A 26,334-nucleotide genomic window follows, 5' to 3' on the forward strand; every position below is an offset into this window, starting at 1 on the left:
TTTTTTAAAGCTAACTTTTACTGACTGCATGCTGTGTATATATCTCCTTGGACTCATCTCTTTCAACAAGATTAACCATTATCAATCACACTGCTGTTCCAGGTATTTTGCAACTTAACATGGAGGGGTTCACGCCTGCTCAGCATGATGTACTCCACCACATAGCCATCGCAAATTGTGGACTTGTGATTCTGCTCCAATAAATACAACTTTGTGATGAAAGTAAAGCAAACCTTCCTGCCTTCAAATTGCTAGCCTTTACAGACAGCCAACTCCATGATATTGCCTCTAAATGTCAAGACTTCTGTCTACGACTGCACAGTAATTGCAATGTCAGCTCCTGTCTGATCTGCAATGGCATACAATCAAAGTACAGAGTCTCCACACCATCAATATGTACAAGCCACCATCAGAACTCCTCCAACCTAGTGACTTCCCCACTGCACCACCCCCTGTTCTTTATATAGGTGATTTCAATTTCCAACATAGGGATTGGGGTTACAACTACAACTCAGCAAACAGTGAGGTACTTTGTTACTGGGTGTCCCAGTCTGATCTCACTCTTCTCTTTGATCGTCGTGAACCAGCAACTTTCCACTTAAGCCACTGGAACACCACCAGAAACCCTGGCGTGGTGGCAATACGGCACTGTTGCAACACCGACAAAACTAGTTTTAGATCGCTTTCCACACTCCCACCACAGACCTGTCGTCAGGAAGCCCCTCTATTGGCTCCAAAACCTTCCCTTCGAGCTAAGAGATAGAGTTTCTGCAAGGCTGACTAGGATGGCTACAGGAAATTGACAGATGACAATTTGGCCACACTTCCTCCCCCAGAGTCCCGCAACATCGAGGAGTCATATATTTTTTTGTGATGGGATTAGTATAGCCTCGAAGTCCTTCATTCCCCGTAGCTGCGACACAACATACATATCAGATTTTGATCTCGAGTGTGAAACACTCGATGATGCCTTTATCCATACACCTAATGAGGAGAAAGCCTCTCATGCAGCATCCAAGTTAAAATCCCGATTGGATAAGGTTTGCAAGTCACGACGGCGAGAAGCAGTTATAAAAGCATCATTTTTACCAGCTCAAGCCACAAAGCTTGGCAGCTGATCAATCGCTTAACTGGGAGAACAGCAAGACGATAAGCCTCCCATGTTACCTCCACCACCGAAGGTGGAAGGAGGTTATGTTTTCACCCATGTCTGTTTGCTTGTGTGCAGGATATCTCAAAAAGTTGTACACGGATTCAGATGAAATTTGTTGGATAGGTTGAGGTGTGACAAGGATGAACTGATTAGATTTTGGTGAAGATCAGGATCAGGATCTGACTACTATAATATTTTAAAGTGATTATTCACCATTGAAAGATTGGGCCAAAAATGATACATCGCCCGATTTCTCTAAAAGTTGTGGACGGATTCGGACGAAACTCGTTGGACACGTTGGGGGTGTGTGACAAAGAAGAATTGATTCAATTTTGGTGAAGATCCGAATCTGGATCCGGATCTGATAATTTTTGAAGTGATTCTTCACCGAGATGATTAAATTGGTTTGTGTGTGTGTGTGTGTGTGTGTGTGTGTGTGTGTGTGTGTGTGTGTGTGTGTGTGTGTGTGTGTGTGTGTGTGTGTGTGTGTGTGTGTGTGTGTGTGTGTGTGTGTGTGTGTGTGTCATAACACTTCAAAACGTTGTGGATGGATTCAGAAAAAGCTTGGTGAACAGGTTGTGTGTGTCACAAGAACGAATTGATTCGACTTTGAAGATCCAAATCCAGATTCGGATGCGATAATTTTTTAATTATTAAAGTGATTCCTCACCATTGAGAGATTGGGCCAAAACCGATATGCAGCACGATATTTCAAAAATGTATTGAGCCTGATATGTTCTCGTGGATCAAGCGTTGCATGGCAGAGGTATGCGCTCTCCCGAATACCCTTGTAGTTATTCCGGATGTAATTGCTCGTACACTCATTAACAATGACAAATATCCACAGCCAGATGAAGCTTTCTCCTGCAATGTCAATTCCAAACTTCAGGAGATTAGGCACTCACCAGCTGTTGATATTGGCCTCACCAAAGAAGTTTCACCATCTTAACTTGACTGCAATTGATAAACTCAAGTGTGGCAAGGCCCCAGGCCTAGACAACAGTCATGCTGAACAGATTATTCCTGCAGGCTCTCTTCTTCTCGACTGGTTGAGTACCTTCATGTCACAATGCCTTGCAATAGCTTGAGTCCCACTGGTCTGGCCGAGAGTTAATGTTGTAGCTATCCCAAGCCTAACAAGCTGAAAAATCACCCAAAGAGATACCATCTGATTTTGATCCTGTCGCTTCCCTTCAAATTGTTTTAAAGGGTCATCCTGAACAGGATAGAGCCAGTGTTTGAGGAAGTTCTCCCGAATGAACAAGCAGGTTTCAGGAAACACAGGGGCACAAAAGATCAGGTGCTGGCTGTCACAGAAAATTTTGAGTATGCGTTTGAAGCCCATAAATGTGGTGCACTCATGATTGATCTCTCATATGCCCATGACACAGTATGTATGGCACTGTGGCCTGTTCTTCAAGCTATATAATGCTCTTCGAGGCAGATGTATGGTACATTTCGTCAATGAGATCACCTCCAACTGCTGTTTTCGGGTGCTGATAAATGGACTACTCAGTCAGACCAGGAACCTTAAGAATGGTATCCCCCAATGGTCTGTTTCTGCTTCAGCACTTTTCAACCTCTATGCAGCTGACTTGCCACACACTTCTGGTATGAAACTGGCCTATGCAGAGGATGTAGCCATCATAAAGATCTGTGACACTTTTCAGAGAATAGAGCAGGCACTGTCACGTGATATTTACACAATGCACACCTATTACCATCAATAGCGACTCCGTCTTAATGTGCAAAATGACCATTTGCTCAGCTTTTCACCTGAGCAAAATGGACGCCAAGACAATTCCAAGTTTGATTCAAAGGTACTCGAATTCCTTTTACCAATACACTGACCTACCTTGGTATTAACTTAGACAGGACCCTTACTTTCCGCAACCATGCTGAGAATGTGGCTGCATAAACAGCAGCAAGAGTCAACCTGCTCAGGAAACTAGCAGGTTATGACTGAGGAACAGATTTCCTAACCCTATGCTCCACCACACGAGCATTTGTGCAGGCTCCAGCAGAGTACGGTGTTGCTGCTTGGGGTAGAAGCGTACACCCAAGGAAAGTGGATGTCCAGCTCAATTCTGCCCAAAGAGTCATCAACAGCTGCCTCAGACTGATACCCACCCACCACTTACCTGTCCTCACCAACTAAGACAAGAAGCAGTAATGAGAAATCCTGCACTTAAATCTGCTGACTCTGAAGTTCATCCCCTCTTCAACAGGATGCATGAACCACTGCAAACTAAATGACTCAAGATTCAGAAACCTTTCAGCAGTGCAGCCCAGTCTTACATCATGGCAGACAGCTCAGAGAGCAGACAACAGTGGCTTCTCTCAGAGTGGAAAAGGAGGCAACCTGAAGGCAGCAGACTGCAGCATCTGCTGCCCATTTCCACCTCCCCAGCTGGCTGCAGACTAACACGAAAGGAGTGGTGTGCTGCCTGGACGGACTGTGTACAGGCATTGGATGCTTTAAGGCTTGCATGTACAGAATACCTGGAATCCTGCTGACACAGCAAGCTGTGATTGTGGAGATCCCCAAACTGCAGAACACTTTGTGGAAGAGTATCCCATCCACCAGTTGGTAAGAGGTTGGAACGCTCTTGCACAACTTGATCAGCAGGCCCGAGAATGGTTGAGATCTGCTGGTTTTACATCATGAATGGCTGATGATCGGACCACATAAAAGAAGAAAAAGGCACCTTCCCTCCCAACAAGTACGGCCACTGCTCAGGAATGGCTAACAGGATGTCCTAGAGGTGGACACACTCGCCTTTGAGCTCTCTCGCCTGCGTTTGAATCACGACCCAGCTATAAACTGTCATTCAGGTGTTTCACAGGCAGGGTGATTCATCATTGTGTGTACCGTCCTTCAAATGGATGTTTAACTGGAGGTCCCGTCTGCTGGCATTCATTGGTATATGTTAAGGATCCCATGGTGTCCTTCGCGAAGATTAGGCGAGCTGTCACCAACACCATGGCCAAATTCCAAATTCCTGCCCTAACCAGCAGAGGGCAATGCATCAGCGGCACAGCCGCACCCTCAGCCAATGATGTTACTCCGCAGCTTTGTCCTACATAAGAATAAAGAACTGCTCAGGAAATATCCAAATATCTTGACGGTCTTTGATTAAAAAAAAACAGGACAGTCTCCAATCCTTCCTTTTCACCTACCCATCCTTTCCCTGCTCCCTGCAGCCTCTGGATTTCTCTCCCATGAAGGCTGATACATTTATATTCAATCCTGACACCTCCTCTACAACCAGTGGACACCAATGATCCTCAAGAACTGTGCTTCAGTCCTATCCTCCCCCCATTTCCTCACTGTTCTCTAGGACTTTGTCATATGGGAAATGCATTAATCTGAGAAAATTAGGAAATTCACCCCCATTTACAAGAATGGTTCCAAGTCTGATCCACTCAACTACAGACTTCCAGCCTTCATTAATTCAATGTAACATTGCTTCAGACCTCAGGCATTATCTATTCTCCAACCCTTTAATCCCTGATCATCAATTTGGCTTTCACCCCGGTGATTCTACCATGGACATATTTCTTCATTTAACCCACCAATTGATGGTTCGATTGATTAACTTATTGATTAACACATCAAATCTTCATTTAACCCACCAGTTAACCCACCCACTCCCCTTTCCCAATTTGATGATGCATTAAATCTCAGATCAGGGTCATCTCTCTCATGGACAAAGCTCAAACATTCATTGCTGTCTGACACCCAGCTTTACTTTCCAAGGTGTCTGGTACTGGTAATAAGTGGCCCCCCCTTGAATGATTTTCAGACTTTCTCTGTGAGTAGAACCAAATGGTTGCTTTTGATCAAATTCTGTATCAAGATCTCCCTCTTGAGGCTGGTGGACTACAAGGCAGCATTTTAGAACTGACCTCAGTCATGGTTTACAGAAATGACCTCTCAACTTTCCTGAATAATCCTCTGTACAACTTCATGGATGATTACACCTTTTGTAGAACAATACATCAAACTTCTGATCGGCAGGCTGATTCAGCATCCATCTCTGGAGAACTGGAAAAAGTCGTTGGTTAGGTACCTGGAGATGGTCTTTCAAAACATGAAAATCACATGCTTTCACAATGTCTCTCTGAGAGATTCAGCTTTTAAACCCTCCAGTTTACTTATCTGGCCAACCTCTGGAAGAGATGCAGCCCCAGGAATGGCCTCATAACCTGGCTTGTGCGAAACACATCACCAAACGGACTTTGAAGGCAGACCAATATCTCCATTCTCCACAGAGCTAAATTGATTCTGAGCCACTTGCAGTGTAATCGTATGAGGCCTTCATCTGACATATATTGGAGTATGGGTCCCTGCCATGGTATGGTGCATCTGCTTCCCATCGTATGTCACTGGAGGTAAGTGAGTCCAATGCTCAGTGTTCTTAACTGACTCCGCGGGGGCCGAGTCCAAATATTTGATTATTGTCGACCAATGGCAGATTATCATTGAGAAAGCTTCAGGCCTCATACTTGACGCCCCCCCCCCCCCCCCGATCAGCACAGAAAACAAAACCAACCTCATATTCACTCTTCAGCTCTGAATAAGGAGTCCTACAAAATCTATATACATGTGTATATATATATATATATATATATATATATATATATATATATATATATATATATATATATATATATATATATATATATATATATATATATATATATATATATATATATATATATATATATATATATATATATATATATATATATATATAATGGCTGGTGTTGGCGCAGTGGTTAGGGCAGCGGCTTGGGATCCAAAAGGTCCTGAGTTCAAGCCCCGTTCAGCCACTGAATTAATACACCAGGGGGTTGACTCAGCCTGTCATCCTTCCGAGGTCGGCGAAGTGTGTACCAGTGTACTGGGCCGGTGTATACCCCGGTTAAAATAGGTGTACCATATCCTTGTGTCGTAAGAGGCGACCAGGGTTGCGTCAGGAAGGGCATCCGGCGTAAAACGTGCCAAATCACGATGCGGATCACACGGATGATCCGCTGTGGCGACCCCTAACGGGAGCAGCCGAAGGAAGAAGAAGAAGATATATATGTATATGTATATATGTATATATATATGTATATATGTGTATATATATATATATATATATATATATATATATATACATACATATATACATACATATATATATATATATATATATATATATATATATATATATATATATATATATATATATACTTATACTTGACCGATCAAAAGTTTAAGAACACCCCCATTTTCAGTTTTTACTAAAATTTAAGCAGTTCAAGTCCAGTGAATAACCTGAAATGGTACAATGCTAAGCGGTAAACTTCCAGAGGTAAAAAAAAAAGAAAAAAGTTGAGGTTACCAAAAACTGAAAAATAATGTAAATTTCAGAGTTGTTAAAAAAAGGCCCTTTTCAGGGAACAAGTAATGGGTTAGTAACTGCAGCTGTTCTGCAGCAATGGAAGTAAATTAAGCCTTGAAAGTTGATGCAAACAATTCCTCCAGGTTTCCCAACTTTTGTTGATAAGTGACAAACCCTCTGTCTGTATAAAAGCAGTGTTGGAACAGACTCTGTTGCTACAACATCTGAAGCATTATTTGGACAATATTGCACTGCAGGAAGTCGTATATTGCTATCATAATGGCGAGAAAAAGAACATTAACAAAAAAAGACAGACAGACCATTTTCTATATATTACTAAAACTCTCATCTTGTATATATGTATGTATGTATGTTCCCAAGATACAGCCAAAATGGACCACGATAGCAGAAAAATTTTAGGACCACCTTACTCATCATTCTCCTGTGGTGTGCAGTATCAAGTTCCATTAAAATCAGGCAACGAAAAAATTATTAAAAAATAAATTCCCGATTCAGTCAAGTACTCTTCGGGAGAATTTGATCAATGCAAACAACCTCAGTGGTATAGTTCGCTGGAGCTATCTTTTTTTTGTTTTCTTCAAATGATTTATTTTAAAATCTCAAACATTTCGTATCGACAAAGAACGATTTATTTTTAAGCATAAAATAAACATCGCCATTTTTATCTAATACTTCCGTGTTCATAAATAAATAAAGTTGTTTTTAGAACATTACGCACAATAATATATTCGACTTTGTTTTCTCTGGGTTTTTTTTCACATTGACGTGCAATATCAAGTTTCGTTCAAATCGGGCAACGAAAAAATTATTAAAAAATCAATTCCCAATTCAGTCAAGAACTCTTCAGGAGTATTTTATCAATGCAAACAACCTCAGTGGTATAGTTCGCTGGAGCTATCTTCTTTTTTTGTTTGAAATGATCTTTTTTTCTCAACCGCTATCACAACGGGATCCCAACGGGTTCACGGGTCCTCTAGTATCCCTTAAAAGTGTAAGACTTTCCTTTAGAGAAATTGCAAAGAAGCCAAGGTGTCAGTGAGGACAGTTTCCTATACCATCAAAAGGCACTTGGAAACTAGAGGAGACTGACAGGAAGAGGTCTGGCAGACCCACAGCCACAACACAATCAGAAGACAAGTTGCTGAGAGTCAACAGCTTGCGTGATCGGCAGCTCACAGGACAGCAGCTTCAAGCACAGCTTAACACTGGTCAAAGTAAGGAAGTCTCAGTTTCAATTGTGAAGAGAAGACTTCGAGCAACAGGTTTGACAGGTCGAATGGCAGTAAGAAAGCCATTGCTCAGATGGCAAAATAAGAAAAAGAGGCTTGCCCTGGCCATGAAGCACCACCAGTGGACTACTGGAAACTGGAAGAAGGTCTTATGGACCGATAAACCAAAATTTTAAACCTTCGGTTCATCAGGCAGGGTTTTTGTACGTCATTGAGTAGGCGAAAGGATGGTTCCTCAGTGTGTGACACCAACTGTCAAACATGGAGGAGGAAGCGTGATGATCTGGGGCTCTTTTGCTGGATCCAGAGTTGGCGACTTGCACAGAGTGACTGGCACCCTGAAAAAGAAGGGCTACCACAGCATTTTGCAGTGCCATGCAATACCCTCTGGTCTATGCCTAGTTTGTCAGAGGTTCATCCCACAGCAAGATAACGACCCAAAACACACCTCCAGGCTATGTCAGAACTACCTTCGAAGAGAAAAACAAGACTGTAGACTTCAAATCTTGGAATGGCCAGCACAGTCTCCAGACTTAAACCCCATCGAGCTGGTTTGGGATGAACTGGACAGAAGGGTGAAAACAAAGCAACCTACAAGTGCCACACATTTGTGGGAACTTCTGCAGTGTTGGGAAGAACTTTGCGAACAATATTTGATTTCCATTGGAGAAAGAATGCCACGAGTTTGTTCGGCTGTTATATCTGCAAAAGGTGGCTACTTTGATGAATCAAAAATTTAGATTAATTTTGTTAAACAAAACGATTCCATGATTTCTTTTTTATCTGCAATTGTTTATTTGTTCTGTGCTTTAATTTCAGAGTACATTGAAACATTAAACTGCTTAAATTTAAGTAAAAACTCGAAAAATGGGGGTGTTCTAAAACTTTTGACAGGTAGTGCACGTGTGTGTACAGTATATGTATATAGTGTTGTGGTTACCAAATTCGCAAACCACCATTCAGGTCCCTTAGGTGAGATATCTCGGTAAGTACATGTGTAGTTAGGCCCAAACCCGTTGTCTAGTGGGAATACATGTCATTTATGCGTGCTGCGACTCTTCAGGATAGCCGTTTTTCTTTTACTATCTTTAATTTGGACCAACTGCCATTGTTACCACCACCAGTCACAACATCAACCACCAACCACAACGCCGCTTCACCACAACCGCCACGACCTTCACGTCACACCTCGCAACCGTCGCATCGCCACCGTTCTTGCGCCGCCTGTGGGTACCGGTGTTGGACTCGTGCAGGGCGCGCGCCGAACAGCGTGTACAAAATCACGGATTTTGTGCTTCAAAAACGGATCAAAAACGACACACGCCCACTTTTTGCCGTCCAATCGGTGAGCGAGGGGCGATTTGGCCCTGCCTCCAGGGCGTTGGAGGGCGATCGATATATGCAAATTTATGGATCAAAAAGCATTCACGCCCACTTTTTCTCGGGCCAATGGGGAGCGAGGTGAAAGGTCGAAGGGAGGGGGTCAAAGATGAGAGGGCGAAGCCACGGGGCTGATAAAAGCGACCGTGTTCGTCAGTCCAGGGAGTCGGAGAGTCAAGGACAGAGAGTTAAGACTTCGCGGGCGGTGGAGTTGGCAAGAAGGAGCTGGTCGTCGTGTGCGTTGGAGTCGGAGCGGAGGGGACGGAGCTGTGGAGAGGCGGCGAGGGCAGACGAGGGGGTGCTCGCGTCGTGCAGGGAGCTGCACCCCAGGGAGGCCGACAGCGCGACCTGGCCGAGGTGGAGACGCTCGTCGCGGGACAATAAAAATCCTCTATACCCCGAGCATCAGCAACCCCCTCCTGTTTCCCCCCGCGCTGAGATAGTGCGACCAAGGGGGCCCCTTTCCCACCCCCTACCAGACACTGCCCGCGAGGCCCGCGGAGTTGAGGCACCATCGCCGCTCCGCGTCTCATCACCAGACGGGTAGGCCCGACCCGGTCTCGGCCTCAGGCCCGCCTCATCCTTGAGGGTATTCTTTCCTTGGTTTTGGGTATGTGTTGTCGGCGCCGTCTGTGAAGTAAAATTGTATAAGTGTTGCCGTGTGCTCGCGTAATCGGTAGTAGATCTGCATTGTCGCCTTTGCTTTTTGTGTAAATTGAATTGTGTTTTTCTTTTCTGTGTGCTTTTGGTGGAATTGAATATGTGTGCTTTCCGTTCGTCGCGAATAAATGTGCTTTGTGTTGAACTGTTTCCCGCTTCGCTTCGTCATTTCTTTCATTGAATCCTCATCTTGCTTCACGTAAAGGGTTGGTAGTGGGCTGAATACGCCCGATAATTAATCGAACCGTCGAGGTCGACGAATAACACCGCTCGGTTATCCCGATAGTACGGAACGGGTCGCTTAAGTGGCTCGTGTCCGAAGTCGACCTGCGGCGAGGTGCGATTGCCCGGTCTACCCTCCGCGTGGGTACTTAGGTAGGTCGAATTTGGCGAGCAACCCTATCCCACGCGGGGGCTGATTGGCTCGATCGCGGTGAGACCAAAAGGTCCACCCGTGACTGGTTCCCGGCGTTAGTCCGAGAGGGTCACGACTGGATTGTCCGTCCGGTGGGCGACGTGCCGCGATTCGAGTTACGTGGCCGTCAGCACGCCGGCGGGCGCGAATCCGCAACAATATATATATATATATATATATATATATATATATATATATATATATATATATATATATATATATATATATATAAAACAAAAATCCGATGGCGCTCACTTACACTTCCTCACTCATCGGCGGTCTGTCGGCGACTGACAGCTTCTGCAGGCGGGAAAATATTCACACATACGGATTAGGATCGCCTACATACGTGCACCAAACCACGTCTCCCGAGCTTCATTTGTTTACGCACGAAAAATTAAGGTTGGATATATATTATACATATCTTTACATATATATATATATATATATATATATATATATATATATATATATATATATATATATATATATATATATATATATACATATATATACACATATATATATACATATATATATATATACATATATATATATATATATATATATATATATATATATATATATATATATATATATATATATATATATATATATACAGGAGACTAGGCGTAAGTCGGCACCATCGGGACCAAGAAAAAAGTGACGACTTAGAAATGTGATGACTTACGCGTGTGCGAACATTCATGATGGCTGTGGGGTGAAGGATGAAGTGGCGCGTGGCCTGGGCACGTATGTGTGAGAGCCGGCTATTGTACCAAAAGGAAAACACAATCCTCGAGGCATAGGTGGGGGTTCATTGGTGAGTTGGAAAGTGATCAAGCAAAGATGGAATTCATGAATCAGTTTATCAAAAGTAAAGATAATGAACAACTGTAAGACAACAACTTCGCCTGCTTGTCACCATGATGGGATTGACCAACGAACCCCAGAGACTTTTCTGGCAGCATCTGCCAGAAAAGCCCAGTCTCATCGGCATTGTACACGTCCCGAGGCTGATACCTTTCCAAGATGTCTTTCAATTTGCCATCCTTCCAGTCGTGCACCCCTGCCGAATCCACGCTGCCTGATTCGCCGCACTTCTTGACCTTGCCGATTCCTCACCTCACTTTGAATCTGTCTATCCAATGCATCGGCAAGGTCTCAGCATCATCATGCCCGAGGTCCGCAGCGAATTTACGTGCCTTCAGCAGCAACATTTCACCGTCCAACCGAATATTTGGCTGAGCCGACATTTGCCGAAACCAGATGATGAGCGCGTCATCGACATCTTCAAAGGACACACATTTCACGCGTTTCACACTTACCACTGGCCTCGCGATCTTCTCCACTTGTCCAAACATCTTGCCCTTATTCTTCAAGATATCGTTCAATGTCTGCCGTTTGATGTCCAACTTCTCAGCTATGGCTGTTTTCTTCATCAGTGGGTTTGCCTCGCAAAACTGGATAATGTCGTATTTTTCTTGGTAGGTTTTAGTTGTAAGCTTACGCTTAGTCGCCATTGTCCTGCCTGCAGTGCGATCAACGTGTGTACGCAGTTATAAATAGCCTATCACTGGCGGTGTAAACCAATGAGCGAGCATCACGATTCCATGAAATCGGGATTCTCACGAGGCAGCAGTTCCGTGTGACGAGTTGGGAGTGGTAATTTACTTGAGTTTCCATTACGTGGGAACGGACAACATCTGACGACTTAGACGAAGTGACGACTTAGAGATGACGACTTACGGAGGGATGACCCTTTATTCATAGGGACTTAACATGAGATAAATTCGGGACTTTTTGACGCTGCCGACTTAGGCGAAGTGACGAGTTACACGCTGCCGACTTACGCCTTGTCTACTGTATATACATATATATATATATATATATATATATATATATATATATATATATATATATATATGAAAAGCAAGGTCTGTCCGTCTGTCCGCCCATCCGTGAAGCCGTGATTCACTCAGTCCATGAAAACTGTATGCCTATTAATCATATCCTGTTTGAATGGGGTGTGCAGACTCCATGAACGTCTATAAATTGCATACTATTGGAATATTCCTTTGACAGTGAAGCTGGGTGACTATATGTCTTTTAATTATGTGCTGTGTGAATGTTGGTTGCAGACTGCAAGTATGTCTATTAATTATGTGCTGTTTGAACGTCAGTTGCACCCTGATTTCTCTCACTCACACACACATACACACACACACACACACACACACACACACACACACACACACACACACACACACACACACACACACACACACACACACACACATCTGTCTATTAGTTGCGTACTTGTGGAATGTATGTTTCGATGCTTTAGATTGCAGACCCCTTCGACCATTGAAGACCCTTTCAGACCCAAAAGACCCTGAAGACCCAAAATACACCAAGGACCCAAAAGACCAAGATGACCTAAAAGTCCCAGATCACCCAAAAGTCCCCAAGGACAAAAAGATCCAAAAGACCCCGATGACTCTGAGGACCCAAAAGATCCCGAAGATCCAAAAAACCAAAATGACCCCGAAGACTCAAAAGACCCTGAAGACCCAAAAATCACTGAGGAGCAAAAAGACCCCATAGACCCAAAAGTCACTGAGGACTAAAAAGACCATGAGGACCCAAAAAGACCCAAAGGACCAAAATGACCCAAAAGACTCAGAGGACTAAAAATACCCCGAGGACCAAAATGATCCCTATAACCCCTCAGTCCCCTTCGACCTTAACCCAATTTAGACACCTTACACCTTTCAGACAGATTAGACAGCTTCGACCCTTGATCATTTAGACCACTTGAATGTTTTTCTATTACAAATAAATTTCAAATAAATATAATGTCACCAATATTACAAATAAATTTGTTCAAAAGAAATGTTTGGGATTGGTGTAAATTATGACAACACAGCAAATCTGTGACATCAATCTCTACAATGATGTGTGGAGAGGCGAGCGTAGCGAGCCGATCCATGCTAGTAGAGAATAAATATATTAGCGTAAGTTCCATATATGTAAATTACGAACCGTAGATGTACATATATTGTTAATAAAAATCAAAGAAAAGGGCCCCCAAAACAAAATTAGTCTCAGGCCCCAAGTGTTGTTAACCACAGGCAAGTTAACCCTAACAGCTTGTTGCCCACCACAGGCAAGTTGGTGGACTATCATTTTGGTATCACCTCGTTCCTACCATTCTCTCATCCCTCAGTCCTCCCCTACAAATAATTACCTTCCTCGATTCTAACCTAAATTATCTCCAACATTCGTTCATCCCTCTGTTCTCTTGTCTATGAAACCAAATTCCTCTATCTATTGTCTCAGCTCCTTTATCCAATCCTCTGAGAGTGCTGTCCTTATTCACCTCATGTTTTCCCCTTTGCCTTTTTTGCCCTTTCACTGATCTCCTCTCCCCCCTTTCCCCACACTCCTGCCCTTTCCCTTTGTTCTACTCATGTACTCATGTGCAGTCTTTGTTTTCCTGCTCCCCTTTGATCCTCTGTCAGTCTGTGAACATTCAACTCTCCCACAAACCTAGATTTCTGTATACAGAAAAAACAGCAAGCCAAATGGACAGCTGACAATAATTTATCATGATGTAATACAATGAATCTTCACAGAGGAATATTTTAAACATGAAACATATTCTCTGATGATTAAATAATTCTCAAATCTACTCATGTCATGTCAAGAGTGCAAAGCACGTATAATGCACAATGCGTTTTGGAGTACCAGATGAAGCACCCCATGTGAATTACACATCTGAGTTTATAGTCTTTTAACTCAACGTTTTCCAGCTTTTTGCACTTGCTTTTTCACATGGTCTATTCCTTATATTGTTATTGCCATTATTATGAAGAGCCTTATTGATTTTGCTTTGTGTATTTGTTATTACATATTGTTGTATTTTTATTTTTAGGTGCTATATATTCCTAAAATGGATTGATATTCTATTGTGGTTTCTGGAATATATGCAACAATTTTTGGATTGGTATTGAGGCTCATGGAAGAGCATAATCTAAGACATGAAAATATAAAACATTTATTTGGAACTTAAACACCCAATGTCACATTACAAGTTCTTGCTTTGTTGCAGCTTCAGCGCCAGCTATCAGAACTTGATGAGGATGACCAATGCTATGATTTTCGTCGTGAGAGGCTTACGATTCACCGTACACATCTATATTTCTTGCACTATGAGTATACTCCAGTTCCTGATGGCAACGATGTCACACTTGTGGCCCAACTGTCAATGGACAGGTGTGTCTGCTTATCATGATGCTTATCATGGTTATCCGACAAAGTGTATTTTGTCCTTATTTTGCTACACCTTTGCTTTATTTAATTCAACACATTACTTCTAAAGCCCAAGGTCACCACTGCATCCTCTTAGTCTTAGCTCTTTTCTGAGCCTTTAATTCACATAAATTAAATCAATTTATGAAGCATTTTATTATTCTAGGAAAACAACAATACGTCGATTGATGTATGGTTGCTGTACCTATCTGCCAACACAGATTGACAATACCCTTCACCAGCAAGACGAGTCATTAATTCAAACATTGTATCATTAGCCTCATAGTACCAAATCCTCTTCAAATATTTGAGAAATATGAATTCATTCACTTTGTTTGTATTTAATCATAATCTTCATGGTTCTGCAATTATTTTAATAAGCAGTCCAATGTATTGAAACCGACAAAAAAAAATCACATGGGTACATAGGTACAGAACTGACCCCTTCTCCATCCCAAAATTAATTTATCTGTGGTATAATGATGCCTTTGTTCTCCATCCAATGTTTGAAATGTGTCCCAGATCCACCACGGCCCTCCATTGTTTTGGTGAAACACGTCATGCGAAAGCCTATTGTTCTTTCTTTTTTATACAGTCATAGCTCGTTTAAGAGCGAGAACACTGAACGGATCGGGACACAACACAAAAAGGGAACAGTATAGAGAGGGTATAAACACCAACAACAGAGTTGAAGTACAAATAGTGGGAAACTTCGACAAACGAGTAAAAAAGACATAAATTGTCATAGCATCCGTTCTTTCAGTCATTTTGCTGTATTGATTAAAAGGCAATTAATTAATAAATTAAATTTATAAAGGCAGTAATTATAAATTATAAATAAATAAGTAAAAAAAGGCAGTAATTAAAAGGCAAGCCCATACTTATGTACAACTAAAATGGCCACCAGTCTTCCAGTCAGTCATCTTTGATCAGATCACAAAACAAAGTGAGGGACACGTGTGTACCATCATGTACTGTGCTTGTGCCAAGTTTGAACAAAATCGGACCATGCATGTCAAAGAAATGGTTGAGGACACCTTTAAGTAACAAAATGGGCAACACTCGGCCATCTTGTATCTGATCTAAAAAAAAAAAATGATGTGCATATGTAAGCCATTATTCATTATCTGTGTGCCAAGTTTAAACAACATCGGTAAATGCATGTCTCATAAATGGTTGAGGACGTTAAACATGAGGTTTTTTTGAAACTAACATGGCTGCCAGTCAGCCATATTGGATCTGACGGCACACAGATAACAAATGACAGCTTACACAAGCATGTCATTTTTTTTCAACAAGTTTGAACAACATCGGTAAATGTGTGTCCAAGAAATGGTTGAGGATGTGTTCAACATTGGGTTTTTTATAACTAAAATGGCCAGCAGCCTACCAGTCGGCCATCTTTGATCAGATTGCGAAATAACATTAGGTGCAAGTGCGGGCCATTGTGTACTGTGCTCGTGCCAATGTCAGAAAAAAATAGTTGGGGACACGTTTAAGTTACAAAATAGCTGCCAGTCGGCCATTTTGGATCTGATCTCAAAAACAAATGACTTGCAAATGTAAGCCATCATTTCTTATCTGTGTGCTAAGTTTAAACAACATAGGTGGATGCACATCCGAGAAGTGGTCGAGGACGTGTTCAGCATTGGGTTGTTTTTGTTTTTTTAACTAAAATAGCCATCAGCCGGCCACCTTGGATCTGATTTCGAAAAAAAAAATACATGCAAATGTACACCCTCATTCGTTATATGTGTGCCAAGTTTCAAAAAGATCGGTAAATGCGTGTCCGAGAAATGGTTGAGGGCGTGTTCGACACCGGGTTGTTTTTTGCAACTGAAATGGCTGCCAGTCAACCATCTTTGATCTGATGTCAAAAAAATATGACGTGTACCATCATGTGTTGTCTTTTTAACAAGTACAAATAAAATAAGTCCATATATGTCCGAAATTAGGTTGCGGACACACACACGCACACATGGACACAAAATTCGAGACCAAATCCATAAGCCCCCATATAACAGCTAATAATGGGTGTGTGGAGTGGACAAGATCGATCCAGAAGTAAACGAAGGAAGGAAAAACTCGAGTTTGGAAGGAGGTGAGCTTGGGGGTTGGGGTGGGGTTAACGAGGGACCCTGGTTTGGGATTAGGGATGATCTGAGATGGTCTTGAACATTTGCCTTGAAGAGTTGGAGGGAAAAATGAGATTGAAGACAATCTTGAAGTTGGTTCCATCGGCAGGAAAAAGAGAAACAAATGAATGGAGGTGAGCAGTGATTCGGCATTTAGATTGTTTCACCAGAAGGGGGTTGATGGTGGACCGCATGCACCCTGCATAAACCTAGGGGAGGGTGTGTGAGACAAACCATGGAAAGAGCAGAGGGTGCAAGAAAAGACAGGAAGTGGTAAAACCACTGACCTGTTTATGATGGGAAAGTGATACACCCATAGACTCAGCTTCATCATGGGAGATTACAATAATCTTGAGGCCTTGATTTCCTCAGCATCAAGCTGAGAAAAGATGTGAAGCAGGGGTGCCAACACAGAGAGGAGAGCAGTACTCCATCAAACTGCAGATGAAGGCTTTGAAAGTGGATAGGAGTTCAGGTGCGCTTAGGAAAGACTTTGTACAATGCAGAATGCTGACTTTGAGGCCAACTTTGAAGTGTGGTTTTCCCAAGAAAGATCATGGCTGATAGTGAGTTCCAGGAGTTTGAGTGACTGAGTTTCCTCAAGAGAATTGTTAAGAAAGTAGATGGTGTGGGGGGGGGGGGGGTGAGATAGGGGTTTGTCTTATGGTCAGAAAGAATGTGAGAGTGTGACATTTGTATTAATTAAAAGACATATTCCATGAAAGTGTTTGACCATCTTGTAATTTTGTGAAGGTCTGAAGAGAGGTAAGAGTCTGCAGCCTGCGTGTCTGAAGGATGAGGGATGTCATTCCATTCCATTCCGTTGATCGGGACCATACTCTGTGCAGAGCGATGGTGCTGCTTAAGCAGTCTCCTGGGCTATTGGGCACAATCCTGGGCAGGTCGTCACTCTGAAGTAGGATACCAGCAAGCTGGTACTCATTTTGCTGACCTATAGTTGAAAGTGTGTCTGTCTGTGTGTCTGTGTGTGTGTTTCTCTGTGACCTATGCACGCAAAAAGTACTGGAATGATCCTCACCAAACTTCACATGCTGACAGAACATGTACCCGGGAGTGTCCCGATGTAAAAGAATTGTACTTCCGACTTCTGGTTTCCGAATTATGACGTCATCACCTGATTTCGTAACGTAAATTTTTCAAGTTCAGCCGATTGACATGGGGCCAACGCCATTTGCAATAGAATGAAAAAATAATGCAACAGTCAATTGAAGACAATGACTTCCGACTTCCCGGTTTCTGAATTATGACGTCATCACCTGATTGTGTAATGTTAATTTTTCAAGTTCAGCCGATTGACTTGGGGCCAACGCCATTTGCTTGAGAATGAGAATTAATTAAGTCGCAAATGATGACATGAAATCAGCCTCGCATTGTTGAGGCATTATGGTTTTTTATCTGATGCGGCAATAAATCTTAACATTTTTGAACTCGAGTCTTCTGCATATAAAACATGGCAGGGAAAATATTATATTATAGTGGTAATGAAAAAAATAATAATGGTGGCAGCCTCTACAATTTTACAATTAACTGTGACATATACTCCTTCAGACCCGCCGTCATCCACGGGATTCCTGTGCGGAGCACGGGTATCCCTGCTAGTATATATATATATATATATATATATATATATATATATATATATATATATATATATATGTCTGTCTATATATATATATATATATATCTGTCTGTATATATATATATATATATATATATATATATATATATATATATATATATATATCTGTCTATATATATATATATATGTATGTATATATATATGTCTGTCTATATATATGTATGTATGTATGTATATATATATCTTCTTCTTCTTTCGGCTGCTCCCGTTAGGGTTCGCAACAGCGGATCATCCGTATGATCCGCATAGTGATTTGGCACATGTTTTATGCCGATGCCCTTCCTGACACAACCCTGGTCGCCTCTTACGACACAGGGATATGGTACACCTATTTTAACCGGGGTATACACCGGCCCAGTACACTGGTACTCACTTCGCCGACCTCAGAAGGATGACAGGCTGTCAACCCCCTGGTGTATTAATTCAATGGCCCAACGGGGCTTGAATTCAGGACCTTTTGGATCCCAAGCCGCTGCCCTAACCACTGCGCCAACACACCAGGATATATATATATATATATATATATATATATATATATATATATATATATATATATATATATATATATATATATATATATATATATATATAATTTTGTTAAAAATATTTCGATATTATTTAGACACTTGGTCTTACTGTTTGGAAGCGTTCATCGTTGCTTGGAATTTAATTTTTTTAATGTCAAACTGGGCAGTGAATGCTAATCAGCCTGCCCATTATGCTTTGCAGACTGCAGATGTTGGAGACAATCTGCCTCCACTGGGAAGGACCTATCAGCCTGGCACTGTACATGTCAGATGGAGAGGCACAGCATTTCCTCCGCTATGCACAGGCCTCAGAAATCCTTTCATCACGGCGCAATGTGGGATACCATGTGGTGTACAAGGAAGGGCAGTTTTATCCAGTAAACCTGCTGCGCAATGTGGCCCTGCAGCAGGTTACCACACCGTATGCGTTCCTCTCTGACATCGACTTCATCCCCATGCATGGTCTTTATGACTATATTCGGTGAGACCGAGATGGCAGTCTTCAGTATATTGTTCAACTATCATTAGCATTTAATTGGATGTATATTCTTTCCTTCACTGTCTCAGAAAGTGTGGTGATAGAAAAATACTGTGATCAATAAGCTCCACTTGCTTTCCCCTCCTTTTGTTCAAATTCAAATATATCACATTGAAGTGGAATATATATATATATATATATATATATATATATATATATATATATATATATATATATATATATATATATATATATATATATATATATATATATATATATATATATATATATATATATATATATGCCTGGTGTTGGTGTAGTGGTTAGGGTAGCGGCTTGGGATCCAAAAGGTCCTGAGTTCAAGCCCTGTTGGCCGCTTGAATTAATACACACCAGGAGGTTGACTCAGCCTGTCATCCTTCCGAGGTCGGCGAAGTGAGTACCAGTATACTGGGCCGGTGTATGCCCCGGTTAAAATAGGTGTACCATATCCCTGTGTCGTGAGAGGCGACCAGGGTTGCGTCAGGAAGGGCATCCGGCATAAAACATGTGCCAAGTCACTATGCGGATCATACGGATGATCCGCTGTGGCGACCCCTAACGGGAGCAGCCGAAAGAAGAAGAGATAAAAGGAAATATATATATATATATATATATATATATATATATATATATATATATATTTATATATATTTATATATATACATATATATGTACATATACATATACATATATATGTATATAATATTTATTTATTTATGTATATATATTTATATATTCATATTTATTTATTTTTATGTATATTTATTTATATATGTATTTATTTATTTATTTATGCATATATTTGTTTTGATTTTTTTTTTTATGTTTCTATTTTTTTTTTAATTCCTACTTCTATTTAAAAATCAATGTTTAACACTTTAATGATAACTGATGAAAGATTATCACATCACCAGTTTAGAAAAGGTAAATAAATCGGGTATGGCTTGTCTGATAGTAATGAAAATATAACGGACACTTTATTTCCTCACCTCCTAATGAAAATGGATAGCTAAGGCACTTATTAAAGTAAGCAAAGCAAAGGGCCTATGTTCGAATTTATAGTTGTTGTCATAATTATTAATTTTTGCACGAGGCATTGTTTTGTCATTTTGTCTTTTCAGACACAAATTCCTTAAAGGAATAGCCTGGCAACCATGACAAGCCTTGAATGTTTCCATGGGATACCCAACCCTAAACAGGTTCCCATTCTATCACAGGATGCTGTTAGTATCAGCAGGAATTTATAATTTATCCAGGGTGTTCACACACAACAGCCTGCTGCGATGACAGATACTCTGAGATCTTTAACATCCACCAGCAAATGCTCACAGCTATGCACCCAGCTTCACGTCCACGAAGAAGGCCATACTCGTTGATGCTATCCCTAGTTGATTTGCAGCGAGCAAAAAAATATTTCCCCTTTTTTTGTGACTCAAGATACCCTGTCTGTGAAGGAAACAGTTTATAGTTGAATTGTGAATGAAATTCAGACGAGATAACTCCAAAACGAGTGTATCACCTTTGTGCTATTTGAGTAGATTGTTATTAATATTATTATTTGTTGTATTTAGAATAGTACAAACACACACTTTTTATTTTGCTTTTATCGTTGTTACCGACACACAATTTTGATCGGATAAATGTCCTCCGAAGATTAAGTCCTTGATGTCCTGCTTCTTCTTCACCTGACGAACGGACGGTGGCGTGTTAATATTATCATTATTATGCCATTCTCATTATTGTTATTATTGATTTTGTTGTTGGAAGGGGCCTTGGAAAAACGCCATGATTAGCTATCTGAACACGGATATAATACGGATTTTGCCCTGGGCACAAAACCCCCCTTGGAAGGGGTGTAAATGAAGTCGCTACATCCTCCAACATGTGACCCATAGTCTTCCTGTCATGTTTGGTTGAGATTGGATAATTGACGACCGAATATATCACTGTCCTGTGTCGAAGTGGCGACCCGTCCAGGATTGTGTCCAATTGCTCAGGAGACTGCTTAGGCAGCACCAACGCTCTGCACAGAGTATGGTCCCTATGGATGGTTATCACTGTCACATAAACAGACAAACAGATACCAAATTGTGTATTTTCGTGTGATTTCAAAATTTGTTCCATTAGGCATAAAAGCCAATGCACATCAGTAAGCTGACGCATAATCCCTTGACAAAAGATCAAATGTTTTTTGTAAGTTTATTTTAACTAGCGTGGATTGGCTCGCTGTGCTCGCTTCTCCACACTTCGTTGCAGACATAGACGTCACAGATTGCTGTGTTCTTATGATTTACAGCAATCATAATACCAACATTTCTTTTCTCCAAATTTATGTGTTTTGTAATGTTGGGGATATTATATTTATTTGAAATTTATTTGTGATATATAAATGTCCAAGTGGTCTTAATGGTCAAGGGTTTAAGCTGTCTAATCTGTTTGAAGGGTACAAGGGGTCTTAATTGTATTAAGGTCTCAGGGATCTGAAGGGTCTTCAGGGTATTTTGTGTCTTCGGTCTTTTGGGTCTTCTGTGTCTTTTGGGTCTTTGGAGCCTTTTGGGTCTTCAGGGTCTTTGTGGCCTTTTGGGTCTCCGAGGTCTTTTGGGTCCCCCATGACTTTTTTGGTATTTAGTGTCTCCTGGGTCTTGGGTCTCTTGGGTCTTTTTAGGTCTTAGGGGTTCTTTTGGTTCCTCGGTAACTTTGGGTCCATGGTGACTTTTGGGTCTTCGGTGACTTTTGAGTCATCAGGGTCTTTTTGGGTGTTCGGGTTCTTTTGTGTCCTCAGTGACTTTTGGGTCTACAAGATCTTTTGGGTCCTCAGGGACTTTTGGGTCTTCAGGTCTTCAAAGGTCTTTTGAGTCTTTAAGGGTATCTTGGGGTTTTTTGGGTCCTTGGGGTGTTTTTGGTCTTTGGGATAATTTGGGGTCTTCAGGATCTTTCAGCTCTTTTACATCTTTTGTGTCTTCGGGATATTTTGGGTCTTTCGCGTATTTTGGTTTTTTGGGTATTTTAGGTCTTCAGAGTATTTGAATTTTTAAAGTCTTTGGGGTCTTTTAGGTCTTTTGGGTCTTTTCAGTTTTTTTGGTCTTCAGAGTTGTTTTGGGTCTTTTAGTTCTTTGTGGTCGTTTAGGTCATAAAAAGTTCATTTTAAGTGAGAATAAATTTATGTTTTGAATGTGAAAAGTATGACTTTCATACATCATCATCATCATCATCACATTATGTCCAGACTATGCTGACAAAGTATAAGTGATGCTGAAGCACTCTCATAGCAAGAATTATGCTGAGTGGTTTGCAATTGCCTTCCCAGCTTTTAACCAGGGTAGGAATTTGGAATTAGACCAAGATGCTGGTGCTAACTTGAAATCGACACCTTCGGATCTTTAATGTCCACTAACTAATGATATACAGTTTAATGTCCATCCAAGAGATGGAAAACTTTCTGATCCAATGCCTGGTTTCAAAAACACTATTTTGACAGTTTATAGTCTGACCAAGGATCAAACACAGACTAGACAGCTCAAAGGTATGTGTGCTACCTCTGTACCATCCTGCACTAAGTACTGTACAATCATAGGTATGGTAAATTGATAGACTAGACTCAAGATAACATGCAAGATGGGCAATTGGTCTCCTTCTGTATCAAAATTTCCTTGTATATCTATTTTAAAATCGTGTATATGCCATATCTTCCCGATACCCAAATGAGGCACCGACATTTTAAATATATATTTTTTCATTTCCAAAGTAATAATGGTTTCGGAAGTTGCATTAAAAGTTCAAATTGGCATGAGACAAGTGAAATCATAGATTTTTTTTATTAACCCTTTGATTTGTGCTGAGAGAATTCATTAAAAAGTTATTAATGGAAGGTTGAAGTAGAACAAGAATGACTGCACTGTAGTCACAACCTTCGACACAAAAAGAAATTTATTTTCACCTCTTCTGTCCACTCAACTCCCTTGTCCATGCTCATGTCCCACACGTCTATGTGGTGAAAGCTGGGTCTGAGAAGAAAAAACAATAGGACCACTGGACCTGTAGCTTCTCTGGGTCCTGGCCTCATGTTGCAATCCAAATTTGGCAGCATTCTGACTGGTGGGTCTAGAGAGGAAGGTTTTTGAAGAAAATTCACACGATTTTCCCAAACATTTACTATATCCGGCATTTTGACACACTTCCCGTCATGTGATCGGCATGACCTCCACAATTAAACATCAGGACCCTGTCCTAATGTTGTAACCCAAATTTGGTAGCATTCTGAATGCTTGGTCTGGAGGAGTAGATTTTTAAAGGAATTAATGCGATTTTGCCAAAAGTTGATTAAGCCGACCATTTTTGACACATTTCGAGTCACATGATCGGCATATTGTCAGGTCAAGCCAGATTACATCTGTAACTTGTTCCAGGTATCATGTAAACCTGCACTAACATGGTTCATGGTCGGGTTGTGGAATGTCCTATCCCAAAGAGAGGATGATCACTTGTCTCTGTTATAATCTGAGCTCAAGCGTTTGGACATCAGTACGACAGCACTCTCTGAGGTTCGGAGATCGGATAGTGGCGAGGTCATGGTGGGTAGTTGCACCTACTATTGGTCTGGTCACTCTGATGGTTACCATGCCCAAGGAGTTACTGCAGCTGTGTCCAACAAGCTGACTCCAATGATAATTGAGGTAACACCGGTCAATGAGCAAATTATGAGACGAAGGATTCGTCACTCCTTGGATGTTGTTTCCCTGGTCTCTGTATATGCTCCAACTGAGGTGAGTGATCTCACTGTGAAGGACCCATTCTATGCCGCGCTCGAGTCTGGCGAGATACACGTCTAGTCTTTGTGGATTTCAATGCATCAACTGGAACGGATAGGGATGGTTATGAGCCATGTGTTGGTCCACATAGGTCTTGAACTGTAAATCAGAATAGCACTAAGTTCCTTGACTTTGCAAGAAGTCATGGACTTAGGGTGGCCGGTTCATGGTTTCAGCGCCCACAAGCTCATCGCTGGACTTGGAATTCCAACGCTGGTGGTGTGGCAAAGTAGATTCACCATGTACTCATTGATCGTTGCTGGATGACTATCCAGAACTGCAGGGTGTACCAGAATGCTCAGTTCCTCAATACTGACCACAGGTTTGTTGTAGCAACTCCAAAGCTGCAGTTAAAACCCAGGATAATGGTACCTTCCCAGTCAAGGCTGGATATTGGCAAGCTCAAGGATGAGAGAGTAGCTGAGGAGTTTGCAAACAGACTGAGTGGGGATGTGGGGTGTCTGGATGCTTTGGGGAATCTTGAAGAGTTGTGGAGTGCCTTTAAAACCACCGCACTTTATGTTTCTGGTGGATGTCTTGGAACTCACCATAGGGCAAAGAATAACTTTGTCTCTCAAAGGACACTGGATACTATTGACCAGAGTCGCAGGGCCAGGCTGAATGGCAGAGCTGAGCTGTTCAGGGAGCTGAGGCAGAAAATGTACGTGTACTGAGGGTGGACAAGGAGGCCTATATGCAAGGAATCTATGAGGGGAAGAGCATTACCTGTGGTCAAGTTATTCTCGTCCTGCTTACGAGGGAATTCACGCATTGCGTTCGTCCAAGCCCGTCCCTCGGTGCACTGCAGTGAGAGCATAGGGTGGTAGGCTCTTGACGGTGAAGTCTGAAGTGAAGGCTCACTGGGTCGGTTACTTTGAGCAGCTATACCTGGCTGACCACCAGCTGTCAAGTTGAATGTCAGGGGTGTTACTATCCCTATTGCTGACCCTCCAATCAACTGTGATCCACCTTTGTTTGTGAAAACAAAGGCTGGGGTGAACCGGTCTAAATGAGGTAAAGCTCCTGGGATCTGTGGCATCCATGCTGAACTTCTCAAGGCTGGTGGAAATGCTGTGTTCATGTCATTGCATGCAGTTCTGTGCTCTGCCTGGAACACAGGCATAATCCCGACTGACTGGAAGAGGGGCCTTTTTGTCCCTCTCTGGAATGGGAAGAGGGCTCGCCAGGACGACAACACCTATTGAGGGGTGACGCTGCTATCAGTGCCGGTGAAAGGTCTTTGCTCGGATAATTATTGATGGGATTCACTACCTTCTGCTTGCATACCAGTGTCTGGAGCAGTCAGGCTTCACACCAAAGAGGTCAACAATTGAACAGATACTTGGCCTTCCGGTCCTCACCGAACGCAGACGAGAGTTTCAGCAGCTGCTCTTTTCAGCCTATGTTGATCTGCGCAAAGCGTTCGATTCAGTGAACCGTGATTGCCAATGGACAATTCTTGGTCTTCGTGGGGTGCCACCAAAACTGATCAATCTGATGTCTGAACTATACTCTGGAACTGAGAATGCTGTGATATGTGGTGATACCATCTCCGACTTATTTTCAGTTGTTACTGGAGTTCGTCATGGGTGTGTACTGGTGCCTACACTTTTCAGCATCTTATTTGGACTGGAATCTGAGAAGGATGTCGGAGAGATCAAGCTGTGGTGCATCATTTGTCAATGTCAAGATCTCTGACCTTGATTTCGGAGATGATGCAGACATCTTTACGGAGACTCTGGATATCATTTTGGGGGCTCTTGCGGTCCTGAATTAGGGGTCAGAGTGACTGGGATTACAGGTTTCCTGGGTCAAAACCAAAATCCAGGCTTTCAATGACGTCTTGGATGCTGATATCTTGTTTGTACCCATTTTTGGTGTGTATGTTGAGGTCACAGAGAGATTCACTTTCCTTGGCAGTGATATTCATGTCTCTTCTAGCTGTGAGCCAGAGATCAATAGACATCTGGGTCGGGCCTGGGGCGTCATGGATTCACTCGATCATGGGGTGTGGTGCTGTCGGTACCTGTGCAGGAGGACAAAAGTCTGAGTCTTTAGGTCCTTGGTGCTTCCAGTCTTGCTCTACAGATGTGAGACTTGTACTCTGTGCAGGGAGCTG

The 26,334-nt window shown here is 41.9% G+C and overlaps 1 protein-coding gene across 4 annotated transcripts in view; it reads left to right on the top strand.

The window, feature by feature from the left end:
* LOC147024408 (xylosyl- and glucuronyltransferase LARGE1-like) overlaps positions 1 to 26,334 on the top strand; it is a 406,140-nt gene that overhangs the window by 338,837 nt on the left and 40,969 nt on the right. For all 4 annotated transcript variants that reach the window (XM_085884303.1, XM_085884305.1, XM_085884302.1 and 1 more), the window contains 2 exons: positions 14,366 to 14,529; positions 19,090 to 19,368. In XM_085884303.1, the coding sequence (XP_085740429.1) occupies positions 14,366 to 14,529; positions 19,090 to 19,368 (443 nt within the window). The remainder of the gene's footprint in view (positions 1 to 14,365; positions 14,530 to 19,089; positions 19,369 to 26,334) is intronic.

The sequence above is a fragment of the Eptatretus burgeri genome, chromosome 6 (assembly GCF_056783735.1).
Source record: "Eptatretus burgeri isolate ZD-2024b chromosome 6, Ebu_testis_v1, whole genome shotgun sequence".
NCBI lineage: Eukaryota > Metazoa > Chordata > Myxini > Myxiniformes > Myxinidae > Eptatretus > Eptatretus burgeri.